This window comes from Lampris incognitus, chromosome 21 (assembly GCF_029633865.1).
Source record: "Lampris incognitus isolate fLamInc1 chromosome 21, fLamInc1.hap2, whole genome shotgun sequence".
Taxonomy (NCBI): domain Eukaryota; kingdom Metazoa; phylum Chordata; class Actinopteri; order Lampriformes; family Lampridae; genus Lampris; species Lampris incognitus.
The window spans coordinates 1,787,991-1,815,662 of NC_079231.1; the positions used below are offsets into that span (position 1 = coordinate 1,787,991).

At 47.2% G+C, this 27,672-nt stretch overlaps 1 protein-coding gene across 1 annotated transcript in view; it reads right to left on the reverse strand.

Moving 5' to 3' along the window:
- Positions 1–24,100, reverse strand: part of LOC130131741 (solute carrier family 22 member 6) — a 56,692-nt gene extending 32,592 nt beyond the window's left edge. The window contains exons 1-6 of the mRNA XM_056301541.1: positions 23,918–24,100; positions 23,429–23,526; positions 12,838–12,992; positions 7,573–7,741; positions 6,930–7,032; positions 6,653–6,798 (exon numbers count right to left, since the gene is read on the reverse strand). Of these exons, the coding sequence (XP_056157516.1) occupies positions 6,653–6,798; positions 6,930–7,032; positions 7,573–7,741; positions 12,838–12,992; positions 23,429–23,526; positions 23,918–24,100 (854 nt within the window). The remainder of the gene's footprint in view (positions 1–6,652; positions 6,799–6,929; positions 7,033–7,572; positions 7,742–12,837; positions 12,993–23,428; positions 23,527–23,917) is intronic.
- Positions 24,101–27,672: the final 3,572 nt, after the last annotated feature.

The window sequence follows — 27,672 nt, forward strand, 5'->3', positions numbered from 1 at the left end:
GAGGTGATGAAGGCATATGAGTTTAAATACTTGGGGTCAACTGTCCAAAGTAACGGGGAGTGCAGAAGAGAGGTGAAGAAGAGAGTGCAGGCAGGGTGGAGTGGGTGGAGAAGAGTGTCAGGAGTGATTTGTGACAGAAGGGTACCAGCAAGAGTTACAGGGAAGGTTTACAAGATGGTGGTGAGACCAGCTATGTTATATGGTTTGGAGACAATGGCACTGATGAGAAGACAGGAGGAGGAGCTGGAGGTGGCAGAGATGAAGATGCTAAGATTTTCATTGGGAGTGATGAAGAAGGACAGGATTAGGAAGGAGTATATTAGAGGGACAGCTCAGGTTGGACGGTTTGCAGACAAAGCAAGAGAGGCAAGATTGAGATGGTGTGGACATGTGTGGAGGAGAGATGCTGGGTATACTGGGAGAAGGATGCTGAATATGGAGCTGCCAGGGAAGAGGAGAAGAGGAAGGCCAAAGAGGAGGTTTATGGATGTGGTGAGGGAGGACATGCAGGTGGCTGGTGTGACAGGGGAAGACGCAGAGGACAGGAAGAGATGGAAACGGATGATCCGCTGTGGCGCCCCCTAACGGGAGCGGCCAAAAGTAGTGGTAGTAGTAGTGGTGGTAGTAGTAGTAGTAGTAGACTAATATACTGTTCTGATATTATACTATTCTATAATACCATGTATTTCATACTATATACAGTAATAATACTATTTTTTGAATCACTGATGATCATTATCACTGTTTTAAAAACAGAAACACAGCTCCTATAGAAAATAATATTGTAAATGTGGGATAAATGAATTGTTAGAAGACACAATCAATAACAAAATGATAAAAACACAAAGAAAATGTAGTTCACAAACAGGAGCGGTTTTATGACATCTTCCAATACAACCCAACTAAGCACAACTCATCTTTCACTTTTTTAACCATTTTTTTAAAATGTATTTCTGATTTCTCCCTTTTTTCTCCCAATTTAGTGGCCAATCGATCCCTATTTTAATTCAAACACCCACCCTTGTACTGCATGCCTTCGCCAACTGCATCTCTCCGGCCGGCAGTCTCGAAGGAGACCGCCTCCCCACTTTCGTGACAAGGCGACTCCAGGCCGAACCACTGCTTTTTCCGACACACACAGAGACGCATTAACGTGACGAACACAAGCCGACTCCGCCCCCCTCCCGAAGACGGCGTTGCCAATGATTGCTGCTTCATCGAGTCCGGCCATAGTCGGATCTGACGAGACCGGGGTGCGAACCCCAGTCCCCAGTGGGCAACTGCATCAACACAAAGCCGATGCTTACACCGCTACACCACCACGGACCTAACCATTTTAATGTTTGAATTGTTCCTTCTTATTCTGCTTCTTTATTGTTTTCTTGTCCTTAAGCTCTGGATGGGCTCCATAGATAACAAGAGTTCAACAGTAGTTCATGCTGAGGTGTGAATACCTCAGCATGTCTGGTCATAGGAGAACATACACGAGCACACACACGAGCACACACACACACACACACACACACACACACACACACACACACACACACACACACACACACACACACACACACACACACACAGGTTCTTCCAGATGATCAGGACTGTAATTTGCTGGTTTAAACAGATTCACGAGGGTCAGGACGGCTTCTTCCTCTTTTCTAAAACTGACTCCATGTTAAATCACAGCACAAGTTGACAGAAAGCGAGTCTGATGAAGACACTTTCCTTTAGAAAGGTCAGCCATTACATTTAACCAGGACAGCTGGTCACACCTCAGCTCTCAGATCCAGTGTGGACATGGAGATAGATGTGTGATATCCCCTAAATGACTTCACACCAGTGGCGGTTCAGATCTGGTCTGATGACTGGAATGTGAGTTCAGCTCCGAGATGTTTGGCTGCACATCACCCTGACAGACCTCGGCCGGTGCAGGCGCCGGGACGGAGACGCCAGCATGACGTCCGGCTGACACTCGGCTTTGACACTCAGCTTAAAATCACCCAGAAAATACTTTTCTCAAGGACAGCTCACAGTAAAGACTGAAGAAAACACTCTCAGTGTGACTGTGATTGTAAGCCTTCATGGACACTGTGGAGCTGACATGTTGGTATGCTTCTAGGATGGTAACTTTTGGTTGGATTCTTCTGGAAGAAGAATGGAGTGACTTTTTGCCCTCATGTGTTAGGAACAGGTCACACTGACATTCTGACATCAGGTTTCTACCACCACAGTGTGCAAAAACCCTGATTGATGAAAGCTGTTCATTTACTCACACAGTCTGCTGGTGCAACGCTGGACTGACGCCAGTTTACTTCATCACGAGGGTCAAATGTCATTTTTTTGCATAACAGTCACCTGCAGGGGGCTCTTAAATCACCACAGCATAATACACGTGACAACACACACACACACACACACACACACACACACACACACACACAGAGGAGACAAACACTTGCAAAACGCAGTGAAGTAGTTTTGCTCTAAGAATGACACTTCAGAAATAAACCACTAGTACTGTACTGTGTGTGTGTGTGTGTGTGTGTGCGTGTATTTGTTAAATAAGACCAGATAACATTTGGTAACTATACATGAACTAGCCTGGTTTTATCAATGATATTTTTGAGACATCTTTGCTAAATGACCTCTTGCCCCTCCAGCTGTTCCTAGTCTAGTATTGAGGCTAAAGGTGACCAAGCTGCTGCCATCAGGACCCCGACGCTCTGGAAGGACCTACCAAGAACAATCACTGTCTGAACTTATTTTCAAACTCCACATCAGGTCAGATGTACTTTGGATTGTTTTTTTTTAAACTTGTTTTGTTTTGTTGCCCCTTTTTTTCTAATCATATTTATTTAACACTTTGTTTCAATTCAGGTTGGTTTCATAATGATTTTTTCATCTCATCATCAGCCGCTTCTCCAGAGTCGGGTCACGATGGCAGCAAGCTAAGTAGGGCACTCCGATATCCCTCTCCCAGCAATGCCCTCCAGCTCCTCCTGGGGGATCCCAAGGCGTTCCCAGGCCAGATTGGACATGTAGTCCCTCCAGCGAGTTCTGTGCCTACCCCAGGGTCTACCCCAGTTGAATGTGCCCGGAAAACCTCCTAAGGAAGGCATCCAGGTGGAATCCTAATTAGATGCCCGAACCACCTCAAATGGCTCCTTTCGACGAGAAGGAGCAGTGGCTCTACTCCGAGCTCCCTCCGGATGTCCGAGCTCCTCACCCTATCTCTAAGGCTGAGCCCAGACACCCTACGGAGAAAACTCATTTCAGCCGCTTGTATCTGCGATTTCACCCTTTCGCTCACTACCCAAATGACCACAGGTGAGGGTTGGAATGAAGATTGACTGGTAAATTGAGAGCTTTGCCTTCTGGCTCAGCTCCCTCTTCCCCACAACGGTCCAGTACAACATCCACATTACTGCTGATGCTGCACCAATACACCCGTCAATCTCCCGCTCCATCCTACCGTCGATTGTGAACAAGACCCCGAGATACTTGAACTCCTTCACTTGAGAAAATAACTCATCCCCAACCCGGAGGGAGCAATCCACCATTTTCCGGTAGAGAACCATGGCCTCAGACTTGGAGGTGCTGACTCTCATCCTGGCCACTTCACACTCAGCTGCAAACCACCCCAGTGCATGCTGGAGGTCGCGTTCTGATGAAGCCAACAAAACCACACCATCTGCGAAGAGCAGAGATGCAATTCTGAGGTTCCCAAAACAGACACACTACTCACCTTGGCTGCGCCTTGAGATCCTGTCTATGAATATCACAAACAGAATCGGAGACAAGGGACAACCTTGGCGGAGTCTGACACCCACCGAAAACGTGTTTGACTTTGTGTCGAAAATGTGGACACAGCTCTCACTTTTGTTAAACAAGGACCGGATGGCCTCCTTTCCAGCACCCTAGAGTAGACTTTCCCAGGGAGTTTGAGCAGTGTAATGCCCCGATAATTGGAGCACTCTGGTCCCCTTTGCCAGAACTTCCTTGAGGACAACCGAAAGTCCTCATCCATAGCCACGCCAAACTCCTCCCACACCCGAGTTTTTGTTTCTGTGACCGCCGAAGCCCCAGCCCTTCTATCTTCCCGGTACCTGTCTGCTACTTCAGGAGACCCCTGGGCCAACCAAGCATGAAAGGCCTCCTTCTTCAGTCTGATGGCTTCCCTCACCACCGATGTCCACCAGCGGATTCTTAGGTTGCAACCTTGACAGGCACCGATGACCTTATGACCACAGCTCCTACCTGCTGCATCTGCAATAGTGACTTTGAACATGGCCCACTCAGACTCCATGTCCCCAGCCTCCTTCGGGATACACGAGAACTCCTTCGGGAGGTGGGAGTTGAAGACCTCACAGACAGGGGCCTCCGCCAGACATTCCCATTCACCCTCATTACATGTTTGGGTTTGTCAGGTCTGTCCAGCAGCCTTCCCCGCCATCTGATCCAACTCACCACCAGGTGGTGATCAGTTGACAGCTCTGCTTCTCTCTTCACCCAAGTGTCCAAAACATACGGCCGCAGATCTGATGATACAACCACGAAGTCTCTCATCGATCTTGGGCCTAAGGTATTCTGGTACCATGTATACTTATGAACTACCTTATTTTCAAACATGGTGTTTGTTATGGCTAATCCATGACTTGCACAGAAGTCCAATAACAAGGCATTGTTTGGGTTCCAATTGGGGAGTTGGGTTCCAATTGGGTTCCAATCACGCCCCTCCAGGTTTTTCTATCGCTGCCCACGTGAGCATTGAAGTCCTCCAGCAGAACTATACAGTCCCCAGGTGGAACCCTATCCACGACACTACCCAGAGACTTCAACAAGGTCGGATACTCCAAACTGCTATTCGGTGCATAAGCATACACAAGTCAGAGCCTTCCCCCCAGCGACTCGCAGTCGTACAGAGGCGACCCTCCCATTCCCCGAGGAGCACTCCAACATGGCGATGCTCAACCGGGTACCTGTGAATATCCCCACACCCGCCCGGTGCCTGTCACCTTGGCCGACTCCGGAAAAGTAGAGTCCAGCCCCTCCCTAGGAATTTGGTACCAGAGCCCATGCTGTGTGTGGAGGTAAGCCCAACTATATCTAGTTGGTACCACTCCACCTCCCGCACCAGCTCAGGCTCCTTCCCTGCCAAAGAGGTGACATTCCACGTCCTGAGGACCAATCTGCGATGCCGGAAGTTGGCACGCTCCAGTCCCCACGTTTGCTTGCTGCCCTGCCTGCATTGCACCCTACCCCAATGCTCATCCCCACGGGTGGTGGGTCCACAGGGTCGTGGCTCCGTGTTGTTTTTTCAGGCTGGACCCAACCGAGCCCCATGGGCCAAGGCCCGGCCACCAGACGCTCACCGGCGAGCTCCCTTCCCAGGTCTGGGTCCAGGAGGGGCCCCAGTTTCCCTTTTCCGGGCAAGGTGCTGTGGCTCTGCTGTTGTAAATTCATTGGGTTTCTTAGGAATGGCTCTTAGTCTGGCCACTCCCCTGGGACCAATTTGCCTTGGGAGACCCTATCAGGAGCTATTGCCCCTGACAACACAGCTCCCAGGATCACTGGGACACCCAAACCCCTCCACCATGTTAAGGTGGCAATTCTCAGAAGGGTAATGATTTTTTAACTCTTTTAAAATATATCCTATGATGTAAGTGTGTTGTTCATATTAGCAGCCAGTGCGGTAGATTCTGGTCGTTATGGAGATCTGTCAGCTTCGTTCCAGTGGAGTTGCTGTACTTTGGTTTGGAGGTAAGGCTCATAGTTGTCAAGTCAAGTCAAGTCAATTCTATTTGTATAGCCCGGTATCACAAATTACAAATTTGTCTCAGTGGGCTTAACAGCAACAAAACAACCTGTCCTTAGACCCTCTCATCAGATAAGGAACCACCCCCCCCCAAAAAACAAAAAAAAAACCTTTAAAAGGGAGAAAAAAATAGGAAGAAACTTCAGGGAGAGCAACAGAGAAGGATCTCTCTCCCAAGATGGACAATGTGTCCCTGTTTGGCTGTTTTTATGGAAACAAAATCTTTTAAATTGTGTGATTTCAAGGTTACATTTATTAAAACTGAGATTGAAGATACACCTCAGAAAGACATTGCTCGGATGAACGTCATTCATGAAGTTAAATGTGCTTCTTCTATTTTGGGATTCTAGGAAAAGACAGAATTCTACTCATTTTTCTAACAACACATTTCTCATATGCTTGTAACACATGCTGTCTTTTCAATGGTAAAGGGATGAGTATAATTGTAAATTAAGCCCCAATAGCTCAAAAGTTGTGTCTCCTATCATTTATGACAGAATATATTCCATCAGTAAATCTTTATCAATACTTATGAAACATGACTAATGGAAGTGAAACACTGAAGAATGGAGGAAACACTAGACAACTGTAGGGGGTTTTTTTTCACTAAAATTTTCAGGTTTTTGCATAACTTAGTTTAAAAAACCACAACTGATTTAACAGCCCATACTTATTGTGTTTCCAGGGTTTTGGTGACAAAACTAAACAGGTAATAAAGTTCAGGACAAAAAAACGAGGCCATGTTCATAAAAGAGAAATGTTGTAGAAGAACCCAGTGAGTGAGGACAGGGCTCACACACACACACACACACACACACACACTCCAGTACCTACCCCAGGTAGCTCATGATTGCCAAGCGCAGAAGCACAGTGGGATGTCTCAGGAGGATGACATCACAGAAGGTGTGGCCTTTAGGATGGCTTGGCTCCTCCCCTCGCTCAGTATCTTCTTTCACGCCAGTTTTATCTCTGTCTAACAACTGGAGACACACACACACACACACACACGCTCCTTAGAAACACTACTGCTGCTGGTGATAGACCAATGTTTCAATTTACAAAAAGCTGTGTGTATGTGTGTGTGTGTGTGTGTGTGTGTGTGTGTGTGTACCAGGTCCAGACAGTGTTTATCTGCAGGGCTGTGGTTCCGGTAACAATCCAAAACTTTAGCTTTGTGCTTCAGGGCCAGCCAGCGAGGAGACTCTGGGACGGATCTGGAGAGAGAGCCATACTGTTTAGATGAACCTGTTCAGATGGGACTAGTTTCTTTAACAACGTCCGAGATATAATTATGATCATAGGATGTCTGTCTTTTCATGTTTCCATTTGGATGGGACTACAATATCATAGATTTCAATGCGGATAGCATTCATTTTCTCAGAGTACCTCCAAGTTTGAGGAAAACAGAAGGGAATTCACTCTGTAAGATTCACTGAAATGGAGCATGACAAACAGACATTGCTGATAACAGGATGAATATCAGTGGGTGCATCGGTGATGAAACATGACCTCCCCTGAAGAAACCAGTCCCATGCTGATAGAGCTATAGAGATACAAAGAGACAAGGATGGAGAAAGCCAGAGAGGGAGAGGAACAGCTCATAAAGAAAGACAGGCAGACAGATACATGGACAGACAGACAGACAGACAGACAGACAGACAGACAGACAGACAGACAGACAGACAGACAGACAGGTGTAGCTAGATTATAAATCTGAACTGTTCATGGAGTTTGTTGTGTCGTGGGAGACCCACATGCAGACTGGTAGAGTGAGGACCTGAGGGAGGCCCACAGCGAGGTGGAGCTGAGTCCAGGAGGAGCAGGCGTAAGCGACAGGAGCCAGAGCCATCATCCCCAGACTGAAGGAGAAGGCGAGGAGGGCCGGGGGCCACACCCTGTACTGAGGCAGACTCCATTCAACACCTTAAAACCAAATACACACAAAAAGACCTGTTGTCCTCATAAAATAACTCAGTTCATATGTTGTAAATGGTTTAATGCTGAGCTGTCAATCATTTTGTCAGCGTAGGAGTCCTGTTTCAGAGAACAGGATAATGCTGAGGATTTATGATGATTTGAATCATAAATCCTCACCATGGTTTTCCCGCTTCACCCAGTGCTTTCAGACTGACCTTCAGATAAAACATGGTGGTCATGGATGCTGACAGGCAGTTGCATTAACATTTGCCAGTAGTGTAAAGTAAAATGAGATGCATTACACGTTTCCATGGACTTCTGAACTGATATTTTGTCATCTATTGGTTGCTCTGGTCTGAAATGACTCACAATCAAGCATCACACAAGCAATTCTGCTTCTTGCTATAAGACACTTTGGTTGATGTGCAGGTTTGATCTTTGACCCTTCTTTTCAGGATGGTCTGTGTGAAGGAACCCCAGACTATCATGCTCTGCTGTCCATTCTAGCTGGGCAGGCTAAGCTAACTGCTAGCCCATGCAGACCGGCAGTTCCGATAACACCCGAGGGTGGTCTGGTGGCAGCCTCACGTGGCGTTGACTGTGGTGTTTTTGATGTTATCATGTGGAGTGCAAGAAGGTGTGTTGAGGGTGTCTGGCTGGGAAAGCTGGCACTGGATCAGCTGGGGGAGCTTGGTCTGCTTCGTCCGGTGGGCCCACGGACCACGGCCCCTGCTTGGAGCTGCACCCGAGGAGGAAACACCGGAGGTGGTCTGATAAGACGCAGAAGCAGGGCAGGCTAAGCTAACTGCTAGCACATGGAGACTGGCAGTTCCTACAGTCATCCTGGCTGGCTGCGTTTGTTCCCTTGGACAGTGATTTTTTGTTTAGTTTAGATGCATGTGTTAGTTTGGATATATGTGTTAGTTTGGATATATGTGTTAGTTTGGATATGTCTGTGCTTGTAGGTTTTGGATGTGTTTTTGTCTTTGTGTTGTGCAGGCTGGGGGAAATGGCATTTTATTTCATTTCATGTACTTGCGTACATGAAATGAAACGACAAATAGTGTTCCTGGTTCCTTAAGCGAACCTACAGGAGACTGGAATGTAAATGGCGAAAATCAAAATTGGAAGTTTTTTTTACCTATCTTGGCATGAGTGTTTATTGAAATACAAGCATACTTTAGGTGCTGCGAAAACAGCATATCTCTCACTTAATCAATAAACATAATCCCAGATATTTATTGTACACTGTAGCTAAATTTACTAAAAAGCAGCCGTCTATTAGCTGCTCACCATTCACGCCAATGAAAGGTGCTGGCAGAAATACCAACATGTACCCTGGGTCTGCCAAATGATGGAAGCTAAGCAGGTATGGGCTTGGCTAGTACTTGGCTGGTAGACCTCCCGGGAAAACTTGAGTTGCTCCTGGAAGTGGTGTTGGTGGGCCAGTCTTCCCTCTGGTCCTAATAAAAACAATAAATATCAAATCCCAATGCCCCAGTGCAGTGACAGGGACACTGTGCTGTAGGAGATGCTGTCCTTCGGATGAGATGTTAAACTGAGGTCCTGACTCACTGTGGTCATTAAAGATCCCATGGCACTTATCACAAAGAGTAGGGGGTTCCCCAGTGTCCTGGCAAAATTCCCAACCTGGCTCTCTTCATCTGGCCACCTAATCATCCCTCCATGTAATTAGCTCAATGATTCCTCTCTCTCCACCTCAAGCTGATCTGTGGTGAGTGTTTTGGTGCAAAATGGCTGCCATGCATCACCCAGGTGGTGCTACACATTGGTGGTTGGTAAAGTGAGTTACCCCCCTCAATGTGAAGCACTTTGGATGTCTAGAAAAGCACTACATAAATGTAATTATTATTATTATTATTATCATTATGAGTTTCTAGACTTTTTCTGTAATAAGATTGATCAGATCAGAAACAAAATTAGTTCTTCGACTCCAGCTACAACTGCAGCTCCTGTCTTACCAAATTCATATCTATAAAATTAGTCACTGATAGTCCTTGTTATTACAGCTTTGAGACTCTCTCGATACTTTGACTAAGCTCATGTCAGCTTCTAAACCAACTACTTGCCTACCAGCAAAACTTTTTAAAGAACTCTGGCCTTTCCTGGGATGTAAAATGCCAGACATTGTTAATTTATCACTTACTACTGGCACTGTTCCCAGCAGTTTTAAGACAGCTGTGGTCAAACCTCTACTTGAGAAACCGCACGTCGACCCAGTCTCTAATCTTCCATTTTTTTCTGAAGTACTAGAGAGAGTTGTGTATCACCAACTTTGGACCCACATAGAAGAAAACCATCTATATGAACCTTTTCACTCGGCTTTCACCACTTTTCAAAAGGCTTTCACTACTTTTCAATACGCTTTTTCACTACACTGAAACTGCTCTGACCAGAGTGGTATGATCTTCTATTTGCTATAGACTTGATTCCACTGTGCTTCTGTACTTCTACTACTGGACCTCAGTGCAGTAGTAGCATTTATTTAAAAAACCCAGCCTCTTAGACAGAATAAATTGTAATTTTGGTGTCTCTGGCTTAGCTCTCTCTTGGCTTAAGTCCTACTTATCTGGAAGAGCACAATGTGTCTGCTATAATAATATTACATCGAAATCTGTGACGTTAAATATGGCGTACCTCAGGACTTGGTCCTTGGCCCTCTACTTTTCTCTCTTTATATTTCACCTCTTGGCCAAATTATACGCAGTCATGGAATAAACTTCCATTGCTATGCAGAGAATACTCAGCTGTATGTTCCAATAAAGGCTGATGATCATACTTAAAAGATTAATTTAGAGGCCTGCTTGGCTGCTGTGAAAAATTGGATGTCACTAAATTTCCTGCTTTTAAATTTGGATAAAACTGAGATGCTGGTCATTGGCCCTGCTAGACACAGACACTAATTTGATCAAGTAACAATAACAATAGACAACTCTGTGGTTTCACAAAGTGTGGCAGCCAAAAATCTTGGTGTTATGTTTGAGCCCAGCCTTTCCTTTGATAAGCACATTAAAGAAATCACCAAGACTGCCTTTTTTTTTCACTAACGTAACATAGTTAAAATTCTGCCTCCTTTAGACTCATCAACCAGGTGGAGAAATACGAGGCCAAGTGGACGCACTATATTTCCTTCATTAAAGGCCCCGTGTAATCTGTGACAACTAATCTATATCTTAACATCTATTTATAGACTACTCTCTATCTGCCAACTATGTTTTTATTAATTTTATTTTTTTTAACTTTCTATCTGCTGTTCCTATTGTCTTGTATACTGTTAAGACTCGCCTTATGATCACCCTTAATCCAAATGTGTCTGTCTCTTGATATTGTCTAGTAGGCCCTGTTAAATTGTTCCTTCCATCTCTGTAATCCATGTGTGATGTCATGGCCTGTATTTGTGTTAAAGGAAAATAAAAACTACTGATCATAAAAAAAATTAAAAAAAAAAAATTCTGCCTTTTCTGTCTATGTCTGACATAGAAACTTGAATACATGCATTTGTTTCATCCAGACTTGATCATTGTAATGTTCTGTTTTTAGGTGTTCCACATGCTAGTATTAAAGGTCTGCTGATGGTTGAAAATGCGGCAGCTAGAATCCTAACTAAAACTAGAAAATTTGACCATATTACACCAATTCTTGCCTTCCTTCATTGGGTTCCTATCCATGTTAGATCAGACTTCAAGGTGCTTCTGCTGACTTATAAAATCCTAAATGGACTTGCCCCATCTTACTTGTCTGATGTTAAAGCATATATTCCATCTTCAGCTCTACACTCTCAAAATACAGGGCTCCTGTGTGTACCCAAAGTTAAAAAGAAGTCAGCTGGTGGCAGGGCCTTTTCCTATCACGCACCGGTCTTGTGGAATAACCTGCCTGCTGCCATCAGACAATCAGAGTCTGTTGAGTCCTTTAAATCCAAACTTAGAACTCAGGGAAAAAACTCGTACGTGAAGCCTCAAACTCTAAAATACATGCATCGACTAAAACCACAATTACAACTTGATGATAAAGCTGCTTGCTTGGGTGTGTGTGGTTTAGAGCGATGGGGGTGGGGTGGGGGGTGTGGACTAGTAATGCACAGCCTAGCCTATAGCACACAATGTTTCTGTACGTTACTTATAACTTAATCGGAGCACTGCTTTGTCACTTTTTTTTTTTACCCCCCCCTTTTTCTCCCCAATTGTCAATTGTACCCGCCCAATTACCCCACTCTTCTGAGCCATCCCGGCCGCTGCTCCACCCCCTTTGCCGAGCCGGGGAGGGCTGCAAACTACCACATGCCTCCTCCCATACATGTGGAGTCACCAGCCGCTTCTTTTCACCTGACAGTGAGGAGTTTCGCCAGAGGGACGTAGTGCGTGGGAGGCTCACGCTATTCCCCCCAGTTCCCCCTCCCCCCTGCGGACGCCCCTGCTTTGTCACTTTTTGACCCGCGTGACTGAACCTGTGATATTTTCTAGTAAGCTTACCCAAACCTGCGCGAACTGTGGGCTAACCCACGCATCACTAGTTGCAACTTTTTGTGTTGAAGAGAAGCGCTCTTGCATAGCACAAAGGATTTCATGACTTTATTTACCTTGCGGCTTATTTGGAGTCGTTTTGGGCACGGTGACACACGGCCCTCTCAGATGCCTTATAGATTTTATCAATCATGAGCGCAGCAGTTTTCAGTGATGCTGGCATTTTTTTTAAATGGGACAGTCTCATAATTGATGTCATAGCATTTGAGGTCCATGCTCAGATACTGTTAGCGATTATACTAGATGCGTACCATGCCTGAGTCAAACTGAACTGTGCCCAAGCCCTCTGCTTCAAGTGGGCCAGGGTACGGATCGGATCGCTGAGTACACCCTGAGAGTTACTACTAGTTGTGTCCAGTCACAGGTGACAGAACGCTGTTAATCACTACACCTTCTCACCAAGAGGGGTGGGATCAGTAAAATGTAGGTAATGTGGTTAGTTGGATTGAAAAAGTACACAGATGATTGGACACCACTGAGCTAGGCTACCATCACTCTGTGTGTGTGTGTGTGTGTGTGTGTGTGTGTGTGTGTGTGTGTGTGTGTGTGTGTGTATACCTAGACTGAAAGAACAGATGTTTATACAGCAGCAGCAGACCCCGGTCAGACAGCGCAGAGTGAGGAAGAGGAGGGGGTGATGAAGAGCTGCAGGGATGACACCACACACTGCATGGACAGACACACACACCAGGAGCACCACCCGTCTCCCATACCTACACACACACACACACACACACACACACACACTGTGCTCAGGCTGCTACTTCACTATTACATTCTAATAAGTAAGAGTTGTAATAGGAGAAGTGGTAGTCACAGTCGTAGCAGCAATAGTAACCGCAGTAGGAGTACTAGCAGTAGTTTAGTGGTAGTACTGGCAACAGTAGCAGTAGTAGTAGAAGTAGCATGTGTGGGGCGGTGTTTCTGTGACTGTATGTGTGTGTGTGTGTGTCTTGGTGTGTGCGTGTGTGTTTCACACAGGGTGATGTGATGCATCTAGTGCAGTAGTGCAGTAGTTAGAGGGAAGATGCATGCTTGCATACCGCCTGCTTTTCTAACCTCTCACTTACAGCTTGCTGCTGCTGGCTAGCCCTTGTGGTGAACAAGGGAGCAGCCCAGTACATAAGCCTTCCCCCACCAGTACATAATCATTAGAGACTCAGAATCCCTCCCACTCTTCCAATCCCGTCTCAAGACCCACCTTTTCTCCATTGCCTTCTCGTGCCCCCATGTCCGTTCATACACCCCTGGTCTGGGGCAGGCTGGGGATTGAGCGCTTGACCTGCATCTGTGATTTATGTGATTTATGATGTTTGTTTTTCTTTCCCTTTTATATCTGTCCAAGTCGGAGAGTACTGCTGGTGTCATGTGTGGCTGCCGCTTCTCCCTCTCGTAGCTCCCCTTCCCATCCACCCCTGTATGTCTGTGTTATGTTCATCTGTCATCTTGTTTCACTCCATTTATTGTAAAGCGACTTTGAGTACTAGAAAAGTGCTATTGATTTATTATTATTATTATAGTCTCTCCTTTGCCAAGACCCCTGCCAGGCCTCCTCGTGGCCACACACGGTAACTGGGCGCCTCACAGCCTCAGGCAAACTTGGTAGGGGATCTCGGAGCTGAAGTTGTCCCCCGAGGCTGTTTATGGCCAACCATTGCCCTTCTGCCTTGTGGGAATTCTATTGAGACAAAGACTAGGGGAGCGCACCCCGAGACATAAGCAACGCGTTTGGTGACACACATTAGGTAGTTCGTTGACAGTCTGGAGTTTCCGGCAGTCTCCTGCGGTCATGACGGCTGACGTCGTCCTGGGTATAAGCCCTTGCCACCAGAACCAACCTGTCATGGCAAAGACAGTGCTACTGTGCACCCCCTGCATATAGCAGGTCTTTGCTAGGGGGACACAGAGGGCCTCTCACTTAGTCTGGTTGGTTTTTCAGTGAGGCTGGGTAGAATGCTGTTCTTGAATGCCAGTCCAACACCATGCTGATGTCGGTCAAGGGGATAGCCTCTCCAGAAAAAGGTTTACTCTCCTCCCTCCTCTCTCAGGGAGCCTTCCCCCAGGAGCCTGGTTTCACCTAGAGCAGTGATGTCCACGTTGTAGCATCTCAGTTCCTCAGCAATCAGCATAATCCTTCGATGTTGTCTGTTGCCATCATTATCAAGGAGAGTCCTAACATTCCATGTTGCCAATTTGAATGGAATCATTTTGTTGTTTTTACCGCAGGATGGAATATCTGGTAGGCGCGGTAACCTACCCAGGAGGTTGGTTGAATGGACAATTTTTAGGCCACCTTTTCTACGCCCCTCCCCAATTGGGGTGAGCAGTGTCGTTCCTAAATAGGGCTGCTCAGTCATACGGGGGTCTGCCCAAAGCAGCTGCCACTCAATCCCAGCTGCTAGCGACCACATACCCCGTGCTGCCAATGTGCAGCACTCTGACTAGGAGCTTCCAGGCCAATTCTACCCTGCTCCCATCGCCAGACACCCCAACACAACCAGACTTCAACCACATATAAGGCCGGATATTGTACACCATGGTCAGAGGTGGAGACATATGCAAGGAGGTTTTTAGATTGCATTCTGTTAAGTGCACTACCAACTGACAATAATGTGATGGACAGCTTCTACCAGCAACTACATGAAGCCCTTCATCGTATTCCAAAAAAGGAAAAACTCCTTCTTCTAGGAGACTTTAATGCTAGGGTAGGGAAGAACAATGGTACATGGAATGGAGTACTGGATAGGCATGGGGTTGGTCAGGTTAATACAAATGGTCTGAGGCTGCTAACACTTTGTGCAGAGCATGACCTCACCATTACGAACACACTATTCCAGCAGAAGACCTAATACAAAACATCCTGGATGCACCCACGATCTAAACACTGGCACCTCATTGACTATATCATAACAGGTAACAAGACGTACTGACACTAGTGATGTCTTGTTGACCGGGGCCATGAGGTGCAGAATGCTGAACGGATCACCACCTGATCATGACCAAGCTCCACATCAAAGTGTGCCCCCCCAAAGCATCTCAAGAGCCCATAAAACGCAACTGAACTGTGCTAAATTGAAGTCAGCCCCAGCACGGAATGAGTTCTGTCACTCTGTAGGCACTATGGCACTAGAGTTTGAGGCCATTCTGAGTTCTGACAGCTCCATGGATCAGAAATGGACCTCCCTAACTCTACATCAAGCTGCAATTGACTCTATAGGTTACAGAGCCAGAAAACATCAGGACTGGTTTGACGAGAACTCTGACACCATCACATCCCTGCTGGAAACCATGCGTAGGGCATACAGGGCTACTCTCAACCGCCCTGCATCCGCCATCTTTTGGCAGCAGTGGCAAACAGCATGTAAGGAGGTACAAACAACCTTTTGCACTCTGCAAAATACATGGTGGATGAACAAAGCTCACGAGATTCAATCATATGCTGAAAGAAATGATATGCACAATTTCTACAATTATATAAAGACTATATACGGCCCCAGGAACTGCTCTATCACACCATTAAAATCAGTGGATGGACTGACAACCCTGAAAGACCAAAAGCAGATCCCGGCAAGGTGGGCTGAACATTTTGAAGCCCTACTTAACCAGCACTCACCAACTGATCAATCCATCCTGGAAGAGCTGCCAACCAACCAACCAACCAACCAACTTTTCGAGAAGTACTTGTAGCCATCAACTCCCTCGAGAACAATACGTCCCCTGGCAGTAATGGTATCTCAGCAGAACTCCTAAAAAAAGGAGGATACTTGTGCATCAGATGATCTATCAGTACATCCTGCAGGTATGGGAACAGGAGAGTGTCCCTCAACAATGGAGGGATGCTACAATTGTCACCCTGTACAAAAACAGGGGTGACAAGTCCATCTGTGGCAACAGTTGAGGCATATCCCCACTAGCTGTTGCAGGCAAGGTTCTAGCAAAGATCATGCTATGCAGGATGGTGATGCACTTGACAGAACCTCTGCTGCCAGAGTCACAGTGTGGTTTCAGCCAGAACAGGAGTACTGTTGATAGGATTTTCACAGTAAGTTTGCTACAAGAAAAGTGCCGCGAAGAACATCATGACCTTTTCATGGCTCTCGTCGACCTCTCCAAAGCTTTTCACACTGTGAATCAAGAGCTACTTTGGAAAATCCTGAGAAAGTCTGGCTGTCCAAGCAAATTTGTGAACATTCTATCACAGTTCCTTAATGGGATGGTGGTACGGGTGGCCATAGGAGGACAGGAATCAGTGCCCTTTAATGTATGCACTGGAGTGAGGCAGGGGTGTGTGCTGGCACTGGTACTCTTCAACATTTACCTCCTATGTGTCACAAAATTTTTTTCATAATGATCTGGAAGACAGCAGTGGGATCACAATAGACTTTAGGCTAGATGGAAACCTCCTCAACATCCGATGGTTCCAGGCAACAACCAAGTTGTCTGCAGTGCAGTTCCTTGAGCTGCAGTACACTGATAACTGTGCTTTTGTAGCTCACACACCAAAAGACCTGCAAACAATCCTTGCTGCAGTTGAGATTCTTGCTAGGAGAAACTGCAAGAGCATAGAAGCCATGGTCACTGCCTTGGGCATGTCATCAGGATGCCTCAAGAATGCCTGCCACATCAAGCCCTATATGGACAGCTTCATCTGGGCCGCCGGTCCGCAGTTGGACAGAAGAAGCAATACAAAGACCAGCTAAAAACATTGCTGAATTAGTGTGGTATCGACCCCTTGAGACTGGAGCAAGCTGCCATCTGTTGTGCCCTCATGCCCATGCCAGTCACGTTCGAAGTCCCACTCAGCACGTCACCATTGAGGTTGGGCCGGGCGTCTCCTTCGGCAGCAGGTGTTAGCAATTTCCATCAGGCCAGCTGTACCCAATTACCATCTGGGCATCGCTCTACTTAATGCTGCTGAAGACAGATGTCTGACGCTTGAATGTTGACAACTGTACGGTCAGTCTAGTCTGCTGAAGAGCCTCTTCACGCTTCCTAGAACTTAACCAGTTTTTCTCAGTTTGCTTCATTTCCTGTCAGTGCCAATCTACCCTGCTGTCTCCTCAGTTCTCTTCCAGGCTCCCTCCTGCGACTTCCACAGCTCCCTGCGTCTCCCTCACTCCTCGTCCCCAGCGACCATCACGTTTTCCCCCGGACCCCCCTCCAGCGATCTCCCAACGTGTCTCTCTCCCTGGAGCCCTCCCTTCGAACTTGACTTCTTGGATCTCAAGACCTGGACTTCCTCCAACAACCCCTCGCTCTACGGATTCAGACTTTTGTGGCTAGGTTCGCACGCACATTTACAACGCTCACTCCATTTACATTATGCACCACACTTAGCTTTACGCATGTTAGACACTAGCTCCCCACACACCCACGTAGCATAGCACACACCCCATTTTCATTCTGTCCTGGCACCCACACACTACACCCTAGCATAGGTTTAGTTAGGTTTAGATAGGGACTTATTTAATTAATAAAACCCTTATATTTGTTCCCTTGTCTCAAGAGTCTCTGCCTCTGTAGGCACCCGGCACATTCGGCTGCTCGGAATCGGTTGGGCACGCAACAGAATGTTCAAGCCATTACGAGCCAAGCCGGGACCCCAGGGGCAGGGAATGAACCCTCCCCAGAATTACGTAAAGTAGTTTTTAATCAAGCCGCTCATCTCACCAAATTGCAGGCCGAACTACAGAAGGCTTTCCCCTCGGTCCAATCCCAGATCGCTGTTCTCGAAAACACTTCCCAAACCACCATCAGTACAGTCGCTAGTCTCACAGCCAAGGTGGATGCCATTTCAGGAGCCCTGGCATCTATCCAGCTCTCACTCGATGCTTTAGCTGCTGGTGCGACTTCTGCCCCTAGTCCCAGTCCAGAACCCAGTCCTCCCAACATCCCAGCTGACCCCGTTCCCCCTGCCCAGCCAGTTCTTTAACCTGAACCCAGCTTAGTTTGCCCCAGAGCGTTCGATGGCGACTTCAACCAGTGCAGGGGTTTCCTAACTCAGTGTGAACTGCTGTTTACGCATCAGCCTTCCAAGTACTCCTCAGACAGGGCCAAGATAGCTTTCATAATGTCACCTCTAGCCGATGAGGCCCTTAGTTGGGCCATAGCTGCTGTTGGAAGCAATGCTGCTTATTCCATTGATTACCCCCTGTTTAAGAGCAAGTTCCGTTCAGTTTATGACCATCCCTTAGATGGGCAGGATGCAGCTAGCCGGTTGCTTGTTATCCATCAGGGGTCTCGTTCTGTGGCCATTTACACGGTTGAGTTCAGGATCTTAGCCACAGAGTCGTTGGGACGACAGAGCCCTCCTTAGTATATATTGCAAGGGCTTGAGCGACGTGATCAAAGACCTCATCGTCCGAGACAGTCCAGAAACCCTGAACAACCTCATTACTCTGGCTCTTAGGATGGACTCTCGGCTACGAGAACGCCGTTTGGGCCGAGCCAAATGTATTGCCCCTCGTCCTGCCCCTAGTTGCTCAGCCACAGTAGCCCCCTCACCGTCCGCTTCTGGCTCGACTCCGCCCCCTCTCCAGCACGTGCTACCTCCTACCACAACTACATCCAGGTCAGGACAGCCCATGGAGATTGGCCGTTCTCAGCTCTCACGAGAAGAGAGGGAACACAGAATGGGTAACCAACAGTGCCTCTATTGTGTTAAGGAAGGACACGTCATCCGGGCCTGCCCAACCCGCCCAAGAGACCCTACTCACCCGTATACTGGATTTTTGATTTTCATGAGCTGTAAGCCGTAATCATCAAGATTAAAACAAAAAAGGCTTGACATATTTCACTTTATGTGTAATGAATCTAGAATATATGAAAGTTTCACTTTTTGAATTAAATTACGGAAAATAATGAACTTTTCCACAATATTCTAATTTTTTGAGATGCACCTGTAATTGGCTGATCAAGGACAGCTGGAAGAGAAGGGTGGTTACACTTTTTTTTTGAAAAGGAAAAGCAGCTGATGAGCCAAGGAGCCACAGTGTGGGTTTTGCCATCAAAAACAGCATCATTTGCCACCTTGCTGAGCTTCCCCTGGGCATCAGTGAATGCCTGATGACAATACGACTGGCACTTGCAAATAACCAAAGCATTATTGTCACCAGTGCATATGCTCCAACATTTGACTCACAGGATGAAGCAAAGGAGACCTTCTACGCCAACATGGACAATGTTCTCACCAAAGTCCCCAAGGAGGATTAGCTAATCCGGTTTGAAGATTTCAATGCCAGAGTGGGGCGAAATTACAACTTGTGGAGAGGCATAATTGGCAAGGGAGGAGTTTAAAACACAAACTCCAACAGCATCCAGGTGCGTGGGAAGATGTTTTAAGTAGGGGGGCTGCCAACTAAAATGAAAAGTATTGTGGCGAGCCAGCATGGAAGAATGAGTCGAGAGGCAGAACTCTATCTCTCTTTTTTTTTAAATTTATTTCTGATTTTTCCCTTTTTCTCCCAACTTAGTGGCCAATCGATCCCTATTTTAGTTCAAACACCCACCCTCGTACTGCATGCCTTCGCCAACTGCATCTCTCCGGCGGGCAGTCTCGAAGGAGACGCCTCGCCACTTTCGTGACAATGCGAATCCAGGCCGAACCACTGCTTTTTCCGACACACCCAGAGACGCATTCATGTGACGAACACAAGCCGACTCCGCCCCCCTCCCGAAGACAGCATTGCCAATTATTGCTGCTTCATCGAGTCCGGCCATAGTTGGATCTGACGAGACCGGGGCGCGAACCCCGGTCCCCAGTGGGCAACTGCATCGACACAAAGCCGATGCTTAGACCGCTACACCGCTGTGAACCCCAGAACTCTCTTTTTAATCACAACTCCCATGCCCCATACACCACATGACCCCAGCCGGCCAGAACAGACCAGAACGGACAACAATGTAATAAGCCCCCCCCCCCATGTCCCAAGTGGTGAGACATCAGTTCCAGTCACGATCCTACAATCAGTCAGTAAACGGTCTCCTACTTAGTCTGAGTCGAACCCCCAAAACAACAACACAAGAATAACCACAACATGAACACCATATCATTAAAACACAATTTTAAATCTAACATTAACAGTCCCATCAGCCATTGCGCTCCTCCGGTGCAGAACCGCCGACAGTCAGAGCGACCGCTTCCCCCGGTCGCTACAGAATGACGTCATTGTTTTGTTTGTAAGGAGCATATGTAGCAGATTTGGAATGGAGTGTTTACCCACTTTAGCCCTCGTCCACTGTTTAAAATAAAGGTATGTTTTATTTGCATTTGTACATTAGGAAAGGTTAGGCATACTGTTGGGTCTTAGATGTTACACATCCACCTACCATTACCGGGGGGGGGGCTGCAGTCACCACTAGGGGGAGCTGCAGCCCCCCAGTGCTCCCCGCTTCCCGCGCTAATGATGGCATCCTTCTGTTAACAACATGTTCAGAACACAGCCTAATCATCACCAACACACTCTTTTGCCAGAAGAACAAATTTAAAACAACCTGGAGGCACCCTCGTTCTAACATTTGGCACCGCATTGACTACATTATTGTCCGCCAAAGAGATTGACGCAAGGTACTAGCCACCAGAGTGATGATCAGTGCAGATGACTGCTGGACTGACCACCGCCTTATCCACGCCACCCTGTCCATCCAACTTCACCGGAGAAGAAGGGTGGAGAAAAAAATGAGAGCTGCCTAAAGCTCAACCTTGAAAGGCTTACTGATACCTCCTCTTATCAACAGTTCCAGGCCATGCTAAGTATGTCAATGCCCAAGCAGTATCCAGATGATATTGAAAGCAACTGGAATATGCTCAGGACTGCAATCTCTGGCACCTGTTGAACCACTCTTGGACATAAGATTAAGAACCACCAAGATTGGTTTGATGAGAATGACTTGGAAATCCAACGTTTGAACAATATCAAGAGGCAAGCCTTTACCACCTGGCAGAATGACATCAACTGCCAAAATAAATGAGCTGTCAATGTGAGCGCAAAGTCAGCCGTCCAAAGTCCGGATGAAGAAGGCCCTTGAGATCCAGCACCTTGCAGATACTGGGGATACCAGAGGCTTCTTTGAAGCTACTAAATGCAATATACAGTCCCAGCTACCGCCGTCTAACTCCCTTTCACTCCAAAGATGGTTAGACACGGCTAACAGATGATTCAATCAAAGAGAGGTGGAAAGCGCTCTACCAGGATCTTATAAACCAGGACTTTAGCCCTGAGATGGATGCCCTCCAACAACTCCCTCAACAACCCAATGAGGAGGACATGGCAGCACCACCTAGTTTAAGAGAAGTCCAGGATGCCATCAGCAAGATGAAAATCAACAACAGTGCTGGTCCTGATGGAATACCGGCAGAAGTACTGAGGGCAGGTGGACCTACACTCCTCAGACACATCCATGCCCTGCTACTTAAAATATGGGAAAAAGAGGAAATCCTTGTAGGAATGCACTCATTGCCTCTATCGCTAAGAAAGGGGACAAAAATGAGGGCGGGAAATTACAATGGCATTTCCTTGCTTTCCACCACAGGGAAAGCCCTGGCTTGGGTCTTGGCCAACAGACTCCTCCCAATATAAGAGGAAATTCTGCCAGACCCCAGAGGGGTTTTCGTCCTAACAGAGGCACCATAGACATGATTTTTATTGCTCGCCAACTCCAAGAAAAAGCCCAGGAACAGAATCAACCATTGTACATGGCCTTCATAGACTTAACCAAAGCTTTTGATTTCATAAACCGCCAGGCCCTCTGGCTAGTTTTGTCAAAAATGGGCTACCCTGACAAATATATCAGCGAACTATGAATACTACATGACAATATGTCAGCTAAAGTACTCAGGAGTTACAGAGACGAGACAGAGTCATTCAAGGTTCACACAGGAGTTAACCAAGGCTGTGTCATTGCCCCAACCCCGTTCTCTGTATTCATTGCCACCATCCACCGCGTCACGGTTCCCAATCTGCCTCAGGGAGTCAAAATCATGTACAGGACTGATGGGAATCTTCTGAAAATTAACAGATTCAGGGCTAAAGGTAAAACCACCACCACATCCATCATAGAGCTGCAGTACACCGATGACAATGCCTTTGTGTTCCTCATAGAAGAGGAACTACATAATATACTGGACACCTTTGCAAAGGCATACAAGCAGCTTGGCTTGGCCATTAACATAAAAAAGACCCATATCCTCTACCAACCCCCACCCAACAGAAATATACCTGCTCTGCCACCATCAATCTCTGTAGACAACACCAGACTCGAAAACATGGAACAGTTCCCATAATTTGGCAACCTTCTCTCCTCCAAAGCCAACACTGACATTGAAATACACCATCGTCTCAGTTGTGCCACCCGGGCCTTCTCAAGCTTGAGTAAAAGGGTTTTGAAAACCGAGACCTTCAGGCCAGAACAAAAGTTCTGGTGTACAAAGCAGTAGTGCTGCCCACCCTACTGTATGGATCAGAAACCTGGACCCCATATAGCAGGCACCTGAAGGCACTCGAGGCATATCAACAGCGATGCCTCAGGAAAATCCTCAAGATCAGCAGGGAGGATAAACACACCAACTTCAGCGTCCTCAAGGAGGCTAATATGCCAACTATAACTGCCACCATCACACAAGATCAGCTGAGCTGGACTGGCCATGTCCTCCGCATGCCTGACTCTTGCCTCCTGAAACAAGTCCTTTACTCTCAGCTCGTGACAGGACGCCGTGCCCCAGGAGGTCAAAAGAAGTGATATAAAGATATCATCAAGGCTCACGTCAAAAGGTTTGGCATTGACCGTAACACCTGGGAACAAGCAGCAAAAAACAGGGAGGCCTGGGGACTGGCTGTCCGTGAGGGTGCTGCGTGGTACAACCAGAACCTCCACTGTGCTGCTGAAAACAAGCAGACTCAGAGAGGAACGAGTTACCAGAAAGGCCCAAACCACACCCTCAACCACTTCTTCACACCCTTGGCCACACTGCCCCAAAATATGTGGCTCCAGGATCGGCCTTTATGCCCACCTGAAGACCTACAAGGACCCAGAAGGAGGACAGTCATACTCGACCCTGAGTGACTACCAGTGGCAATGATGTGTGTGTGTGTGTGTGTGTGTGTGTGTGTGTGTGTGTGTGTGTGTGTGTGTGTGTGTGTGTGTATGTTACCAGTCAGACAAGGCTCCACCACACAGGGAGCCAAGCAGAAGTCCGGTCATGTAGAGAGTCTGACCATGAGACATCCATCCTCCCCATACACACACTGACTACCAGACAGAAAGACAGGACAGACAGACAGACAGTCTTTATGTGCTGTGACTTGACACCGGTGAGCAGCAGAAAACAGGGACTAATATGCATAAAATATGTATTAAGCTGATGTAAAGACATGACATGTTGATAACTTATTGATCGTGTCTGACTGATCCATTAATAAGGTGAAGAGCAGGACGGTTTGTGTTGGTTCAAGTTGATGAAGGCTTTAATAGGCTTTAAACTTGACTGAATAATAAAAGCTTAATAATGAAACAAAATGTAATATCAACCTGTCAACAAGTAGATATGACCATGTTTAAAGTAGAAGTGAATCTGCAATGTGGAGGGAAAATGTGAGGAAAGAAAGAAAAGATGTGTTTTTTAAAATGTATTTATACATACCTGAGTCCGGCTCTGGTTCCAGGGAGCAGACTGAAGGTCATACAGGTCAGACTCGGAGGAGTTAGTGTCACCAGGAGGACAGCGGTCACTGCTGACGGTAAAAACATCCAGAAAGAAAAGGAAGGAGGAGAGGAAAAAAATGACAGAGAGACGCCACAACACCGCCAGCTGCAAGGGAGCCATAACACCCCCCCGTTTCTCTCTCTCTCTCTCCAGCTTTCCGTATAGATCCAGATCCGTTTAGTCTACTTTTTGTGTTTGACGGTCGCTCACCTGCAGAGCTGAATTCCCACTGGCCTGTTTCTTCTTGACTATCTGCTTGCTTGTCTGTCTGACTGCTGGAGTTGAGAGAGAGAGAGAGAGAGAGAGAGAGAGAGAGAGAGAGAGAGAGAGAGAGAGAGAGAGAGAGAGAGAGAGAGAGAGAGAGAGAGAGAGGAGCACAGTACAACCACAAGATGTAATAATGGTGTTTTTTCAATTTCTCCCGTTGACGGAAAGTTATCTTTCCACACCACATTCATTCTTTTGAAAGTGAATGACTGCCACCCCGTGGTTCTTCAGTGAATCAAAATGGTCTGAGTGAAAAAGCATAGGAGGGAAAAATCAGTTTGTCTTCATTTTAAGTATTTTCTACTTTTTCCCTTCCTTTGTGAACATTGTAGTGTGTTGGGCATCGGTGGGTGAGGTTTCCTAGCATGCTCTGTGACAATATTTTTATGAACATAGTATGTTAAGCTTATTTTGTAATCCAAATTACGACAGATGTTACCTGTGGTTTAGTGTTACTGTTATTTACAAAGTTTCAAGTTGTCCAGTTTCTGTTATGAAGAAAACATTTTACACCATGATTAAGGCTATCAATAAAGAGGGCAAGTTCCTGGGGTCGTGCAGTGTATGTGGCACAGGAACTGCTACAAAACGTAAGATTATTTCCCTGCCTGAGTTTTGCCACTGCAAACCCTAGCTTGCTAATTTGGTGTCAGAAGTGTCTTCCCTTCTCGTCAGATCCGACTATGGCCGGACTCGACGAAGCAGCAGTAATACGCCCATTTCACGCCGCCGCCATCTTGGATTTAAAAAACCAAGCGGTAGGAACTTAGCCACGCCCCCTTCTTACTTCATTGAAAACACTGCAACATGTCGTACTGCTGTGTACCATCCTGCAACTCCTATCAAGGGAAAGAGATAAATCCTTGACATTTCAAAAATGTTTGCTCCTGTTTGTAGTCGCATTGGTGACTTAATAGCGGAAGAAGATGAAGAGGAACATGAAGAGGAACATTAGGGAGATAGGTGAGTTGTTACTGTCAGTACAATACAATTTTTCAAACATGTAGATTACTGCATTGTATAATATATATATATATATATATATATATATTCACTAATCTTTCAATAGTGGGTAGCTCTGTTCTGACACATCATCTTGATAACAGGAAAATCTGTGGATTTATATTGCTTCCCACATGTATGACATATCCTCATGTGTCCAGTGAGGTTTGGGCGACTCTACCTGATCATGACTACGACGTGAAGCCCCTTTCTGTGGAAGACCAGCTTGACGCAGTAAAGAAACGCATCGCTTTCCTGGAGGACGAAAATAAAAAGCTGAAAAGTGAGCGTTTTGGTCTAGAACGCTTCCAGTGCACGCCCAATCTGATCAGGTTTTACACTGGTTTTAAGGATTACCACACCCTCAAAGCACTCTTCCTAGCTTTACAGCCTACTGCAGAGTCCATGGTGCGATGGACTCAAATGCAAAGGAACAGCCATAACCTAGAACACATTTCTGTGTCTGGCTTCCATGCAGAGCATTTATCGCTGATTGATCAGTTTTTCCTGTTCTTGTGCCGTGTGAGGCAGGGCTTTTTTGCTCTGGATTTATCTGTACGAGTCAATGTGTCGCCGGCCACAGTCAGCAGGAACTGTACGACGTGGGCCAACTATTTGCTCTTTATGTTAGGGACCCTCCCAATATGGCCTAGTAGAGCAGCAGTAGACGAGCTAATGCCACCAGTATTCAGGGAATTCTACCCAAACACAAGAGTGATACTAGACTGCACAGAGATCCGCATCGAGACAGCTAGTTCGGAGGTTTTGAACACCGTGACATACTCCCATTATAAAAGTAACACTACGCTGAAATCCCTAATTGGGATCACTCCCTCAGGGTCAGTTAGCCTGGTAAGTAATCTATACACAGGATGTATTTCTGATAAGGAGATAACTAAGAGGTCAGGTGTTCTGGACCTCTTAAGAGTCAGGTGATGAGGTCGTGGCCGATAAGGGCTTCCTTATCAAAGACCTGCTCGATGAAATAGATGTAAAACTTGTCATCCCTGCATTTTTAGGCCCAAGTGGACAGTTTAGCTGTGATGAGCTCACAGACACACAGAGTTTTGCTGGCTTGAGAATACACGTCGAACGGTCAATAAGACGCATAAAGGAGTACTGTGGCGGACACTAGGGGTTATGCCTCTCACCCAGCAGGACTGTGAGCTGGGGGCGTGGTTTATGTTCCCGGGCTTGCCGGTGCAGGGTTGTTCCTGCTGCAGTTGGTTTTTGGAGCTGAGGAATAAACATCAAACTCATTCCTGCCACATTGGTGACCCCGAATTGAACATGTTTGGAGCAGAAGAGGAGTGTGAATCCACTTCGGCCACGCCGCCCCAACTCTCACAGCCAGCCGTTCTCGCCGCGGCTCCACCTGCGTGGAATCTCCGCGGACAACTCCAGATACTATTTGGTCGTCGCTGCACTGGACCAGCAGTCCACACGCCGGGCCATGCAGCTGTTGCGCGCCCCTCCGCAACATGATAAATACGTCGCCCTCAAACATCTTCTGCTCCGGAGGTACAGCCTATCTGCCGCAGAGAGGGCAGATAGGATCCTTTCCCTATCCGGTTTGGGCGACGGGACGGCTGTGGATCTCATGGACAATATGCTGTCGCTGCTAGGCTCGGACGAAGGCGGATTCCTTTTCCCGCACGTTTTCCTGCGCCAGCTTCCGTCTCCTGTGCACACGGCTTTGGCTAACTCCCCTTGTCTGGCCGCTGGTGACTGCCGAGGTTTGGCTGAGGAGGCCGATCGGGTCCTGCTGGCTACCAGACGGTTCTCTGTGCAGAGTGTGGCATCGGAGCCTCTGCAGCCGACGTCGGAGGATGCGGACCCGGCAGTGGTGGCTGGAGTGACTGTCCGGAGACGGCGCGGGAGAGGCCTCTGTTTCTTCCACCAGCGGTTCGGCGGCAAGGTGAGGCGCTGCGTCCCTCCGTGCACGTTTGAGGCGGCGGGAAACTCCAGGGCAGCGCTCAGTAGCAGCTGTGGGCGCTGGCGGACGTAATGAGCTGCTCTTCATTAAGGACACGATGTCAGGAAGACGGTTTCTGGTGGACTCAGGCTCGCAAAAGAGCCTACTCCCTCCTGCTAAGACAGACAGGTCGGCCGAAGGCGGCGGCCCACAGTTAAGTGCAGCTAACGGTTCGTCCATTGCGACGTTTGGCACAAGGTTGGTGACTGTTTGCTTCCACGGGCGCCATTTTGAGTGGGACTTTGTAGTGGCCGCCATTACTGTTCCTATTATCGGCGCGGATGTTCTGTGTGCTAATGGTCTGCTGGTTGATGTTGCAAACCGCCGTTTAATTGATGCTGTGTCTTTCGCCACTGTTCCGTGCGAGACAGGGGGAGTCGGGCCGTTAACACACGCTAACTTTTTAGCATTAGGGGATGTTTTTCAGCGTTTGCTGGCGGATTTTCCA